Raw genomic sequence first — 14,302 nt, forward strand, 5'->3', positions numbered from 1 at the left:
CGCCGCCCTCCTGCGGGCCCCCGGCGCGCCCCCGGGGGGGGGGGGGGGGGGGGGGGGGAGGGGGGGAAGGCTGTGCAGCCAAGACAGGGCCATCACCTTCAGATGGCAGACCTGTCCCTTACATCCTTCTGTCTCCTGCTTGTCCCCAGTTTGCCAACACGTGAGAAAGCTCTCCATCAGCCTCCTGGGTCGCCACCAACATTCTCAGGAAGACCGAGTGGTAAAACCCAGGGGTCTGGAGCCAGGCGGCCCGACTTAGCAACGGGCCCTGCCACACGCCAGCTGTGTGGCCTGTGGTGGTTACTGTACCTCCCGGGGTCCCTGCTCCCTGTCTGTGAAGCCGGGGTGCCCCAGACGCCTGGCTTGCACGGTGCTCGTGCGGGTGGCTGAGCGGATGTATATGCGGGCCCAGGACGGTGGCTGGCGCTCCCCCCCCCCCCCCCCCCCCCGTCACTTGCTCCGTGTTTTCCAGGCACCCTGCTGTGCATTTGCTCATGTCGTCCTCACAGCCCGCAAAGTGGGCAGGGCAGGGGCAGGGCGGTTTTAGTCGTTGTAGGAGGAGGGGGTGGAGGTTCAGTTTGGTTTGCAGAGCAAATGGCTGGCAACTCACAGGTCCGTGGCCGAATCCCAAGTCTTCGGTCTCGGGGACCCTAACTCTGGTGGAAGGGAGGGCCTCACCCGTGGGCACAGCAGACCCTCTCCCCTGCGGCTCCCATCTGGCGTTGAGCAGTGAGAGCTGCGGGCCCAATGGAGACTGTGCCCAAGGGGTGAAGAACCCATAGCAGAGCTGCCCCCTGGGTGCAGAGGGAGGGGGAGAGGGGAGACTCATCAGAGAGGCCTTGCTGAAACTCGGTTTGCCTGTAGCCTGTCCAGAGGTGCGATGTGGGGTTGACAGTGAACAGCCTGTGTCAGCCCCTGAAAGGGACCTGGATCTTAGGTTCGGGGCCGGCAGTGCAGGCACTGTCCCAAGCCAGCCGGAACCTCCTCGAGACACCCCTGCTCTTGGCAAACCTGGGTGGGCTTGTGGGGCGGGAAACCCAAAAACGTTCTGTCAGCCACTAAGCCGTGAGGCAGGTGGAGCGATTGCAGGACAGCACAAGCTGGAGCTTTGACGGAGCCGTGAATCAAGAGGGGAGGGTGTAAAACACCGAAAATATGTCTCAGAGACAATTCAGTACTTAGTAGAAGGGGGGCTCCGGATTGTGGAAGCAAACATGAGTCTACGTCCAGTCTGCTCTGTCGGCAGATGGAGCGCGGCGTGGCGTCCAGGCGATGGCCTGTTACCCCAGCCCTGGTCCCGCAGGCTGGGGCGCCCAGTTGTGTTGGCCACTTGCAGAGCCAAGTCCCCCTGAGAGGTCATTTATTTTATTATTTATTATTTTTTTAATGTTTTATTTATTTCTAAAAGAAAGAGACAGAGCATGAGCGGGGGAGGGGCAGAGAGAGGGAGACACAGAATCTGAAGCAGGCTCCAGGCTCTGAGCTGTCAGCACAGAGCCCAACGCAGGGCTGGAACCCACGAACCATGAGATTATGACCTGAGCTGAAGTTGGACACTCAACCGACTGAGCCACCCAGGTGCCCCCCCAGAGGTCATTTAAAATGACACAGAGGGAACCACCTTATGCATCCCATTTCTATTAGTGAAGATTCTGGAATGGTATGGAGAGGCACTAGAAATTGCTGGACAGTGGTCTGTGACTTCTGTGTTTCTAGACTTCTTCCGACATTCACTCCTTTGGCTTCTGAAAACAAGTGATCTCCACTGTGCCCGTCAGGTGACCAGAACTGCGCTTGCACAGGCATAACTTGAGGGTGTCAAGGATGAGCCGTGGCTGCTGCCTGCGTGGCCGGGCGGGTGGGGTTCAGGGCGGCTCCGCTTCCCACCCTGCCATGGGCTCTGGCTGCTTGTGGGGTCGTTTGGTTGGTTTGGTTGTGAGGTGGTTTTAAGTAGTCTGAGACCCATCTTTCTGTGGAGCCAGCAAGGACACCGGTTATGTCTTAGGTGCCGGCTGCAGCTGCGTCTGCCTGAGCCCTGGGAGCGGGGCCTTCAGGCCGCAGAGACCCTCGGGGAAGGCTGTTGACTGAAACATTGCTTCCTCCTGTTTGTGCTTCAACAATGCAGGGGCTCCGCTTAAAGTCGTAAGATAAGTGGTAGCTTGTTATTATTATTTTCTTAATTAAGGGATTTGGGGCAAAACCCAGTGTCACAATAACATCACAAAAAAATGACACAGGTAGCATGTTACTATGAAATAATGGAAACACTGAAAGAGGAAAGAATATGCAAATTGAACAGGAGATTGAATTTGTACTGCACGGATTAGCTCCCAGGTCCATGTTGGGATGAGCAAAGTTATACTGGGAAGAGGGAGACATACTGTGGTTAATTTCAGGTAAATGTCAGTATTGCTCAGACCCCCATGAATTCGTGCCCCACACTCTTCCTGTGTGATTGTTATGTGTCCAGAGATGGGGACAGAGCCAGGCCTGTGCGGAAGGATCCTGATCCCATGTCGTTCTCACAGAAGTCGAGAAATGGCCCCCGTGGGCCAAGAGCTGCAGGGAGCCTCGGAAGGAGGCAGGAACCTGCCCAGCCCCAGCCAGGGAGACGGGGCAGCCCAGGCCTGGGGAGGGTGGCTGACGGTGCCGTGTCCACGCCCAGGTGTGGCGGTGCTGCCGTGGGGGCAGTGCAGTAGACACCACCACCACGGATCCGCTTTTAGGACGCAAGTGGCCTGATGGTGTGCTTGGGAAGGGAGGTTCTGCCAGACTGGAAGGGCGTGGCAAGAGGCTGGTCTGCAGGTCTGAGGACAGCCGGGGGCCTTTGACCCCTGATGAAGCAGAGGCAGACAGCATGTGTGACGGACGTGCCCCAGGCATGCTGAGCCAGGCCTGGGGACCCCTGGACGAAGGGGATGTGAGGGGGAAAGCAGAGTGAGGGATGGGCTCGAGGTGTGTGGTCTGGGTGACTCAGAGCCAGCTGATGCCAGCGATTCAGGCGGGGAGCCTGGGGCAGGGGGCAGGGGGGCATGTGGAGCAAGGCAAGGGGTTCTTCCCTCGTAGGTTTGTGCTCAGAGGGGCCCCCCGGGGGGAGCTGGCGGTGTGAGAGAAAGGAGGCTGAGTCACAGGCACGCCTGAGGTTTGAGGGTGGAGGCTGGACCAGGGAAAGCGGTGAGAGACAGCAGGCAGAGCAGTCTGAGGGAGGAGGCAGGGGAGGAGAGCCGAGGGGAGGGAGGGTGGGGACGGACCCTCTGGAGGACGAGGAGCCTGGTCAGACTCTGGAGACCTGGCTGGTGACGGGAACCTCGGGGCACTTGGCCGTGAAGGCCCCACGACCCTGCAGGACGGTCTAAGTGCAGCGGTGATGCATTGGGATGGCTTGAAAAGGAGAGGTTCCCGACGCCATCCGTGCCGAGGGCGCGACCGTGCGCGCACACCTGCCGTGCGGATGCCGGCTGTTCCGCGCGCTGGCCGTCTGGCTCGGGCGGAGGAGCGGGGTCCCCCAGTCAGCCCCCTGCCCCACTCTGGCCGCGCTGCTCTCCGACCTCCGGCCTTGCTCTTGTCCACTTGGTCCCTGCCTGAGGGCGCCCCCTTGCCGTGTGCAGCCGGGCGCCTGCTGGGCTCCTCCACCGCTGCTCTCCTGGAGCTGTCTGAGGAGGGAAGTGTCCTCTCACCGCTGCCCATGCTGTTATAAACCTCGAAGGACGCGTACGTTCGCCGGTGACAGAGCAGATCCTTCCTTCTGTCCCTGCTTGCACACCGCGCTCCTGGTTTTTCCCAGCAGACGGACGTCAGGGCTCTCGGGAGGGTCACCTGTCCGGCCAGGAGGGCCTGCGTGCTTACGGCAAGTGTCAGCCGCGTCTCACGGCACTGTGTTAGCTGGAAGCGTCCGGCCTGAGCTTGTTTGGAGCAGCGGGCCAGTGTGTGCGGGCAGGAAGTCATCTGCCGCGGGGCCCGGGCGCTGCGGCCTGGGGGCCTGCCTCACCCCTGCAGCCCGTCCCAGCAGAGCCGGAGTGTCTGAGGTCCCGAACAGATCGGAACAGGGGCTCTTGTACTCTGATCAACAGCTCTTTTGGGAGAAGCTCGCGGGCTTTGCAAACTCTAGTCGGAAGTCTTTATGTTCGCACACAAACATTACTAAGTGCCAACTATGTGCCAGGCTCTGTGCTTCCCCAGTGCAGGCGTGGAGACAGGAGAAACCCTGATCCCTGCCTTTGTAGGGCTTTTGTCAGTCAGGGCAGGAAGGGCAGGAGCAGACCGATGGGTCACAAGCAGACGGAGGCAAGGGGCGTAAATGCTGCAGTCGGGGTCCTAGATGTGCTGTGGGAGCGTCTGTTATGGAGAACCTGATCCGTTCTCTGGGATCGCCTGAGAGTGAGTTCTTGAGAATTAACATTTAACCTGATGCTTGAAGAAGGAAGAGGAAATGCCGAGGCAAGACTCTGAACCGGGGGTAGAGGTAAGTAGGAAGAGGATCTGGCCAAGGGCTAGAAGGTGGGTGAGAACATAAGGCTGAAAGTTACTTTATTCCTGGAGCACAGACTCTCAGATGTTTTCCAGACCAGGTTTTGCAGGGATGTATGGGCCATTCTAGAGAGTTTTCAGGTCAGTGGGAAGCCATCAAAGGGTTTTTAGCAAGTGAGACATACTGAGTTTTGAGGAATGGGTTTGGATATAGCAAAATAAGACTAGCCAATTACTTAGGAAGTGGTAGTAATCTAAGAAGAGATGATGTGATGGTGGTTATGATGATGATGGTGGTATTGGCGTTGATGGTGGTGATGGTGGTGGTGAGGGTGGTGGAGGTGGTGGTGAGGGTGAGGGTGGTGGTGGTGGAGGTGAGGGTGGTGGAGGTGGTGGTGATGGTGGTGGAGGTGAGGGTGGTGGTGGTGATGGTGGTGAGGATGCTGGTGGAGGTGGTGGTGAGGGTGGTGAGGATGGTGGTGATGGTGGAGGTGGTGGTGAGGGTGGTGGAGGTGGTGGTGAGGGTGGTGGTGATGGTGGAGGTGGTGAAGGTGGTGGTGATGGTGGTGGAGGTGGTGTTGAGGGTGGTGGTGAGGGTAGTGGAGGTGGTGGTGATGGTGGTGGAGGTGAGGGTGGTGGTGGTGATGGTGGTGAGGATGCTGGTGGAGGTGGTGATGAGGGTGGTGAGGGTGGTGGTGATGGTGGAGGTGGTGGTGAGGGTGGTGGTGATGGTGGTGGTGGTGGGGAGGGTGGTGGTGATGGTGGTGGAGATGGTGGTGAGGGGGAGGGTGGTGGTGGTGGAGGTGGGGTGGTGGAGGCGGTGGTGAGGGTGGTGGTGATGGTGGAGGTGGTGAAGGTGGTGGTGATGGTGGTGGTGGTGGTGGTGGTGGTGGTGGTGGTGAGGGTGGTGGTGAGGGTGGTGGAGGTGGTGGAGGTGGTGAGGGTGGCAGCAGTGGTGGTATCTGCAGTGGCTTGGCCTAGGTGGTGTTAGTGGGAAAAGAAAGGGCTAGAGCAACAAGAAGTGCTTTTTGAGAGGCGGGGGCATGAAGTCCCAGAACGGCCAGGACCCGGAGCCTTCCATGTGGGGCCACCACCTAGAATAGGTATCCTTTGAGCAGACCTGACCTTCCTCTCTTCCCAGCATTTCCCTGGAAGTCCTTGCTTCCTACTTGGGAAGGGGCAGAGGTGAAACATTTTCAAGACCCCAAACCAGGGGCGAAACTGGCCCAAATTCTAAAATTGTGTTCGTTCAATCCTTCCCTGCTGCTGAGGAAGGATGGAAGGGCGGAAATAACATCACCGATACCCTCACGCCGAGCCAGGTGAGGCTGCCCCAGAGAAGATAGGGCGGCGGTGCCGCTGCGTGGGGCCTCCTCGCTATGGGGCCTGTCGGGGAGAAGACCCCCCAGTGCAGCCCCCGACTCCCCGCACTCCAGGCACACCCGTGACCCTGGAGCCTGTCATGGCGCGAGGAGGTGCTTGAGCAGAAGCTGCCTGGGGGACACACGCACCGCGCGGGCCTCCGCGGCACAGACGGCTGCCTAGTGTCAGCGGGGGGCAGGCCAACAGCTCGGGTGACGGGAGGTTCAGGGCCATGCTCTCCTTCATCCTTCTCCCTCGCCCACCTCCTGCAGAAGCTCCACACACGTGCTGAGCGCGTCCTGAGGTTTGGACGCCGGCCACCGTGGGCCGTGTTGCAGGGACTGCGCGTCATTTCGTGTGCCTGCTAAAACGACCATCGGTCTCCCGGGCGGCCCGATGCTTCCCCTGCCGCTCCTGCCCTCAGACCCTGCGGCCGCGATCCAGGCCTGTGGTTTCGACACTGCAGTGTGGCGTGGTGACATTTAATTTAGTGCTTCTCATTTCAAAGCCCTTAAAAATATTAATTAATTCTCATTAAACCCCAGGAGGCCTATTATTCATATCTGTAGCACCTTTCATGCTAGTCTCTTAATGGTCCTTTTTGTGTCTAGGTGGAAAGTGAGGCTAAATCATTTTTTGCGACCCCACAGGGGAAGACCTTGGTGGAGCCAAGGTCAGCAATAATGAATCCCTGGTTCTCTGGATGCCTCTGAGGAACGTCAGCCCGTGGTTTGGGAGCACAGCTCTCCCCTGTGGAGCTGATCTCGGGAGGGGTGGGTGGTCCTCCCCTGGAGCCCACCCAGTGCAGTCGCCACGTGGGGGAGGGCAAACGGAGGAAGGCTGTGTGCTGGCGGCAGGAGTGATGGGGTGCGGGGGGTGGGGGTGGGGGAAGCGCCTGTCCCCTCCCAAGGCGCCTGGTGGCCTGGGGCCACGAAGCGAATGCAGGCCCCGCAGAGCCGACAGCCTGCTGCTCCTGGGCCGGGTGTGAGGCTGCCTGGGATGGCCTGTTCATGTTTTGGGGTGCTTTGTCTTTGAGCAGCTCTTCACCTCTATATGTGGGGCTTTCCGTAGGCTGGTGAGCAAGAAAGCCACTGTGGAAGAATTCACAACATTAGGAGGCTCCTCGGTAGCTGGGGTTTGGTTTGGGGCCTCCCCCCTTCGTCGTCTCTCCTCACATTTGCCGGCTGTCCGGCCAGTGCTGTGCTCCTGTGTCCACGGCCCGTGACTTTCAAAGTCTTTCTGAGTCTGAAAAGTGCGTCCCGTTCTCTTTAAGGTTCAGTGGCTTTGATGCGCGTGAGCTGAGTAGGGCGGGCGCCTGCTCGGGGCAGTGTGGCGAGCCGCACTCCTGAACGAGGGGGCGCGCAGTAAATGTGAGTGTGGCCTCGGGGGACCCGCTCACCTCGCTGGGCTGTGGGCACGAGGCATCTCGCCCGCCCTCTCCCCCTTCTGCCCGGGGATCTGCGAGCTCGGGTCTCCGGCGGGACGGTGCTCAGGAACCCCTGCCGGGGACCATCAGGGCCGTGCGTGTGCCGCCGTTGCTGTGTGCCTGTGACAGTTCTAAGTAGGGACAGAGGTGTCGTCTGGGGTCGTGTGCCGACAGCAGGGGTTACTGTTGCGCGTGCTGGTGGCAGGAGGCCTCGGGAGAGAGGTCCCTGTGTGTGCACCGAAGATTGGTTTTCTGTTTTCCTCACACTGTCTAACAAAACTGCTGCTGAGCTGAACATTATCGATCGGTCAGTGTCCTCGTAGCTTAGCCCGGCAGAAGGGGGGTTTGAGAGGGGACCGTGCCCACCGCTGCGCCCCTGCCCTTGCTCTCTCGGCAGACCCTGCGTGCTCCAGAAACTCCCCACCGCTCTCGCTGCTCCCGGTTGTCCTGTGGTTGGAAAGGACATCTGTCCCCCCCGTGGCCTCTTGCGAATTTGGGAGTTCTTCAGTTTGACAGTCAATTTTCTGACCCCGGTTGTGGAAATGATTCAGTTGTGGGGGGAGAGGGCCTCGTGCATGTAAAGGCGGCGCCCCGGCCAGCCCCTGCGGGTGGCCCCAGGCACACATGCCTGGGCTTGTCTCCAGGGTGACGCCGGGTACTGCTCTCGGCGGTCGTGGAGATGCTGTAGTTACCGAGCTCACAGGGACGGCCGGTGGCGAATTCAGAACCGCCGTTCGCACCCGTTGGTGGTGGTTTGCGGTTCAGCCTCCATCTCTGCCCTCCCCCACGTGAGCCCCCGCGAGCTTCCCGGCAGCAGGACAAGTGTGCACCCGATCCGCACGCCCCGCGCGGGGCTCTGTGAGGCTGGCTCCTGCCAGGGCCACCCCTTCCCCCCAGCCCGCGGGCCGCCGTGGTGGCTCCAGAGCCGAGATGTTCTGAGTCCCCCTGGCTCCTTCTGCTCATGCGGCCGGGACACATTTTAAAAGTACTGCTGGAAGTCACGTGCACATATTTATTGTAATTTATGTAAAGGCCCAGGCCACAGTGTCCTCCAAGAGTCGGGGGCTCTGCCGCCCCGTGTGGTCGTCACAGCAGCCCGCAGTCCCAGGAAGGGTCCGAGCCCTGGGCCTGCAGGCCGCGTCACGGTGCCTCGGCTGTTTGCCTGGGTCTTGTGCTCCGTCGGGTGGGGACTTGGGGGATTTGGAAGCAGCCTCCACACTGACCCTGCTCCTACTTGAACTGTGGTCGTTTTTATCCCGCCAGTTTGCAGACTGAACTTCTAGATGGCTCTGCTTCTACCTCACTTTCCAGGGTCACGGTGTGCTCGTGCGGGAGTGGGTTTGGGCCACCAGCTCAGCATGCCTGCCACGCGGCCTCGTTTCTGTGCTCACGTCAGCTGGATGCTAGAACCATTTTTTTTTTTTTTTAATTTATTTTACTTTTGAGAGAGAGAGAGACAGAGAGACAGAGCATGAGCGGGGGAGGGGCAGAGAGAGAGGGAGACACAGAATCTGAAACAGGCTCCAGGCTCTGAGCGGTCAGCACAGAGCCTGATGCGGGTCTCGAGCCCACGAACTGTGAGATCATGACCCGAGCTGAAATTGGACACTTAACTGACTGAGCCCCCTAGACATCCCTAGAACCGGTTTTGATGAAATAAAATCAGAAAGCCAGGAGGCGTGTGTTTGGGTCTGACTGTGGACTGTGTGGGGTAGCCCCGCAGGCCTCAGGCCTCTGCATTTTAATGAGCCAGGTCATGGGAGAGGTCTGGGGTGCAGGAGGGCTGGGTCCTCATGTGTTCCCGGCCTTCCAGGTGTGGCCTGGCCTCCGTGAGAATGTCCGTGGCAGCTTCGTGGAAGCGGTAAACAGCCTGCTGTTGTGGGGAATGCATCAAGTTTGGTGGTAAACTCAGGGAGAGCAGATACATTCAGAATGTTGGTGCCAGGGCGCTTGGCTGGTTCGTGCCACTCTTGGTCCCGGGGTCGTGAGTTCGGTGGCACGTTGCACATAGAACTTGCTTAAAAAGAGAAGCAAGCAAGCAAGCTCTTGGTGCATCTGCCCAAGCAGGAACATGTTTTCATGTTTCACGTCTCCTTCACGTTTTCCAGGAGAATTTTAAAAAGTTACCTCATCTGGGTTTTTGTTTTTAACGTTTCACATTACATTTACTCCTGTGTACTAAGTCTTCTCGCTGCTTTAGACATGGGCGTTCCTTACGTTTGCATCCTTTAACCTTCCATCGTTTGTGTGTCTAAAGGCAGCTGATGTTTGTAAGCTCATTTTAGGCCCTGCTAATTCAGGGGAGCCCTTGTGTTGATGAGTAAGGGTCCAGGCGGGAGCAGATGGGGGCTGAGCCGGGCCGAGGTGGTGAGGGCAGGGGCCGTCGGGGTCCTTCCTTTCCTCTCTGCCGTTCTCTTGCTGCCTTAGGCTGCAGCCTCCTATGCTGCACATTCCAGAGAGTTCTTTAAGAAGAATTCAGTGTTTCTGAGAAATACTCTGATGTCACGGTGGCCGTACGCTCTGCTCAGCATGGCCGTACAGTGGGCCTCGTTCATTCGTGGGACCTCCACGTCGTTCCCACAGGACGTGTGTTGGGTGGACGCACTTGCGCGGCTGCCTCCAAGGGCGCCGGTGCCCGGGTTTAGGGATGGAGGAGCCGGGGCCACACGCTGCCAGACGCAAGCTGAGAGCACGGAATGGGGTGTGCGTCCCGGGTGTTCCCACGATTCCATGGTGAGTTTCTTAATTTCTTCTCCCGCACCAGGCCCGGTACAAGCAGAGCCTCGACCCGACCGTGGATGAGGTGAAGAAGCTCTGCACATCTCTGCGCCGCAACGCCAAGGAGGAGCGTGTCCTCTTCCACTACAATGGCCACGGCGTGCCCCGGCCCACCGTGAACGGGGAGATCTGGGTCTTCAACAAGGTAGGAGCCCCGCCCGAGGTGCACATGAGCCCGGCCCATGTCTCCTTCTGCCCCAGACCGTGTCTGTGTGGGCGTTTGGCCACAGGTCCCGTCCGTCATGGCCTCGCTGCTGCACTCTGCCTCCGCAGGCCCCGATGCCGTCAGGCTGGACAGCGCGTGGGCCAGCCGCGTGGTGGGGACCTGTGGGTCCGTCTCTGTGTTGGCCATGAGGCCTGGGAAACGGGCTCCAGATGCTGGCTCTGGTGCACGCGTGGTGGGGAGCCACTGTTCAGGGGCCATGGTGTGGCGTCCAGGGTGTGCTCTCCTCGCCGGAGGCAGAACTTGCACAGCGATGCCGTTTCTCAGTTTTGGGAGAGTCCTCCTTCGAGAACCTATAGTCTCCCTGGGAAATAAAAGGGAGCAGATTCCAGAGACCCTCCCCCGCCAACCGAGACGGCTATGGGCACGGCCTCTGGCCTGTCCTCCCCGGGCGGTGTTCCCCTTCCTGTCCTCAGAGACGGTGGGGACAGTGAGGGGTGGGCGACACCCCTTCCACCAGCCTCTGGCCACGGATGGCAAGTGTGCAGGTCCCCAGAGCGGCCACCGCGGGCTCTCAGCACACGTGCTGTGACAAGCAGCACCTGGAGGGTGCCACCAGCCAGTTCAGGAGATGCACCTTTAGAGCCCCTTTGCCTCCTCCAGTGTGGTGTCCCTCGTCCCTGCCAGGGTCGCAGGGGATTTTGGGTTCACCATGACCTCGCTTTCCTTTATGGTGTCCCCACTTTGTGTGGCCATCCAGGCGTGTTGGTTTTGGGTGTGTCCTGGTCGACGAGACTGAGATCCTTCTGTGCCTGCCCCTCTCACTCTGTGTTCCGCTCTGAAGATCGTCCCTGCTGTCCCTGCCCCTGGCCCCCTTCCCCCAGCCCCCTTCCCCGTGTCCCCTGACCCCTTCTCCTGTCCCCTAGCCCCCTTCCCCCAGCCCCCTGCCAGCTGTGGGGACGTCCCAGGACCTGCTTGGTGCCTCCTGGGCAGACACATTTCTGAGTGGTTCTGTTGTCTTTCCTGTCGCAAACTGCCGGAGTGTTTTCTGTCCCCACCTTCCTCCCCAACCCTGTGCTCACGGTTTGTCTTTCTACTCAGTGTGGGGGGCAGCACGGGTCTCCCCAGCGGCTGTGACACTGAGCGCCCACTGATGTGTGTGTTGGCCGCAGAGGCTTCCTCTGCTGGCGCGCAGCTCCTCCGTTTCTGGCTGGGGTTGCTATATTGTTATTTCAGTGATTTGGGGGAATTCCTTGTATTCTGTACAGCAGCCCTTCATCACTTTCATGAGCTGCGAGTGTCCTCTCTGAATTTATGGCTTGGTGTCCCGTGTTGGACAGGAGTTCTTTATTTCCAAGTGGCCACCTTGGTCAGTCTTCCATTATGGTGTGGACTTTCTCTAAGAAGACTCTCCTTATGCTGAGGCTACAAAAGTGTTCTCTTTATTCTTTAAGTTTTTGTTTTTTCTTTATTTTGAGAGAGACACAGAGAGCGCAAGCTGGGGAGGGGGAGAGAGAGAAAGAGAGAGAGAGAGAGAGAGAGAGAGAATCCCAAGCAGACTCTACAGAGTCCACACACAGCCCAATGCGGGGCTCGAACTCACGAAACTGTGAGACCATGACCTGAGCCGAACTCAAGAGTCAGTCGCTCACTGCCTGAGCCCCCCAGGCGCCCCCAAAAATATTCTCTGTGTTCTTCGACAAGGGTTGATTTTGTCCATTACACTTAGATCTCTAATCTTCCTGAAACTGATTTGTACAGACTGTTAGGTGAGGTTCGTATTCTCTCCCCCCTCCGTGGACACCCACCTGTCCTGTTACTATTTAATGCCGTCCTGGAACGCGGTCAAGTCTCCATAGTGTGTGGGCGTGTTCCTGAGCTCTCTGTTCTGCTCCGGGTCCGGCCTCTGCTAGGACACTTTTAATGTGTGTAGGTTCCCAGTGGGTCCCGGTGCTGGGGAAAGCGAATCCCCCCTTTTGTTCGTCTTCAGTCATGTCGTGGCTCTTCCTGGAGGCTGTTGAACCCACTTGTGAATCACTGGATTCCTGGTGGGGACACTCAGCATCTTTACAACGTTGCGTCTGCCAAACTGTGGCCTTTTTAAAGTGCCTTCCAGTTGTATTTCACAATTCCATACAAGTTGGCACCATTTGTTAGATATATTCCTAGATTCTGTACACTTTTGGTGTTGTTATAAAAGTTTACTCTAAAATCTGTATTTTGTAAGTTTTTATCAAGGAGTATGGAAAGACCATTGATTTTTGTACATTTATTTTATGTTTACCAGTTTTGCTATTCTTTTCCTATTTCTTATACTTCATCCGTACACACTTTTTTGTTTTATTTTTAAAGATTAAAAAAATTTTTTTTAACATTTATTCATTTTTGAGAGATAGAGACTGAGTGTGAGCAGGGGAGGGGTAGAGAGAGAGAGGGAGACACAGAATCTGAAATAGGCTCCAGGCTCTGAGCTGTCAGCACAGAACCCGACGCAGGGCTCAAACTCACAGACTGAGAGATCATGACCTGAGCCCAAGTCGAACACTCAGCTGACTGAGCCACCCAGGTGCCCCTTTTGTTTTCTTAAGTAGACTGTTTGGTGGGTATAAAATAACAAATCCCTCAAGAAACTTTGCATTGATTCACAGTATCGTTTACCGTGTAGCCATCCACGTACCTCCAGCCCTCTCAGAGCGGCGTTTTAAAAAGCATGTTCCTTGGTTGGTTTTGTTTGGGACCCAGGATTGAGTCCAGGTTCACACACCGGCTCTGTGAATACAGATCCTTTTCTGCCTTTTTTTCCAAGTGAAATTATTTTATTATTGTCTTTTTGCAGTGAGTTACTATAGTTATACGTTGTCTTTTTAAAAAATATTATTACTGATAGACTTCCGTTTCTGGAGCAGTTTTGGTTTTATAGAGGAATTGAGAAGGAGACTTGCCCTGCGGCCCCCTGTGCCCTCAGTTTCTGGCTTTGGTGTGGGACGTTTGCTGCAGTTCCTGATCCAGGGTCATTACCTCACTTCCAATCCTGCACTGATTCCACATCATGAACGAGTGCCCGTAGTTCATGTCAGGACTACTCAGTGTCATATGTGCTCTGGGTTTTGCCAGACACCTCACGGCACGTACCTGGCATATGGCGCCCTGCAGAGTAGTCTCGCTGCCCTAAAAATCCTGTGCTCTTCTCTTCAGCTCTCCCGCCTCCCCTCCCGGCCCCTGCCCACCTCTGCCCTTCACCATAGGTTCAGCTTTTCCGGAGTGCCGTTTAGTTGGGATCATACAGTGTGTAGTCTTCTAAGATTGGCTTTTATCAGTGAGGAGTGTGCTTGCGTTTCTGTGGCTCGATAGCTCGTTTCTCTTTACCACCGAGTAACGTTTCATTGTCTGGATGGACCACTGTTGAAAGACATCTTGCTCCCTTCTGATTTTCTCAGCTATTGTGAATAACGCTGTTATAAACTTGTGCATGCAGGTGTCTGTGTAGACGTAAGGTTTATACTACTTTGAATACCTGGGATGCCTTGAATACCTGGGATGCCATTGCTGGATCAGATGGTCTTTTGTTTCTAAAAAACGGCCAAACTGTCCTCCCGAGGGCCTCCGTCAACTGCCCTTCCCAGCAGCAGTAAACTTGAGTTCCTGGCGCTCCCCATCCTGCTCCCCATCCTACCCCCCCACTCCCCACCCTGCTGTGCAGCCAATGGTTGGCTATCAGCGCTTCTGACAGGTGCGCGCTGGTATCTCGTTGGTTGTTGCCTTCACTCGCAGTTGCTTAATGACCTGGTGTGGAGTGTCTTTCCATGTGCTTGTGGGCCCTTGGTAGCCTGCCTTGGGGGCGTTTCCATATCTCTTGCCCACTTTTCAACTGAGCTGTTTTCTTACTCACTTTTTAGAATTCCTGTTGTAGTTTGCACACAGGTCCTTTTTCAGATGCGTATTTTGTAGATATCCCTCCGTGACTGACTCCTGTTTTCCTTCACTCAACAGTGCACTCTGTGTTTTCCTTGAGCCCAGACCAGTTTTCTCTACAGTGTCCCACGTTCTAGTTTAATCTGTTTTTTTCATAAGTTTATGTCAGACTGGATTGACAGCAAGACCAAACT

At 57.0% G+C, this 14,302-nt stretch overlaps 1 protein-coding gene across 2 annotated transcripts in view; it reads left to right on the forward strand.

Moving 5' to 3' along the window:
* RPTOR (regulatory associated protein of MTOR complex 1) overlaps positions 1-14,302 on the forward strand; it is a 329,175-nt gene that overhangs the window by 125,241 nt on the left and 189,632 nt on the right. For both annotated transcript variants that reach the window (XM_039226302.1, XM_039226303.1), the window contains exon 4: positions 10,020-10,178. In XM_039226302.1, coding sequence (XP_039082233.1) covers positions 10,020-10,178 — 159 coding nt within the window. The remainder of the gene's footprint in view (positions 1-10,019; positions 10,179-14,302) is intronic.

Source organism: Hyaena hyaena, unplaced genomic scaffold, assembly GCF_003009895.1.
Source record: "Hyaena hyaena isolate Hyena2069 unplaced genomic scaffold, ASM300989v1 scaffold_21, whole genome shotgun sequence".
Lineage (NCBI taxonomy): Eukaryota > Metazoa > Chordata > Mammalia > Carnivora > Hyaenidae > Hyaena > Hyaena hyaena.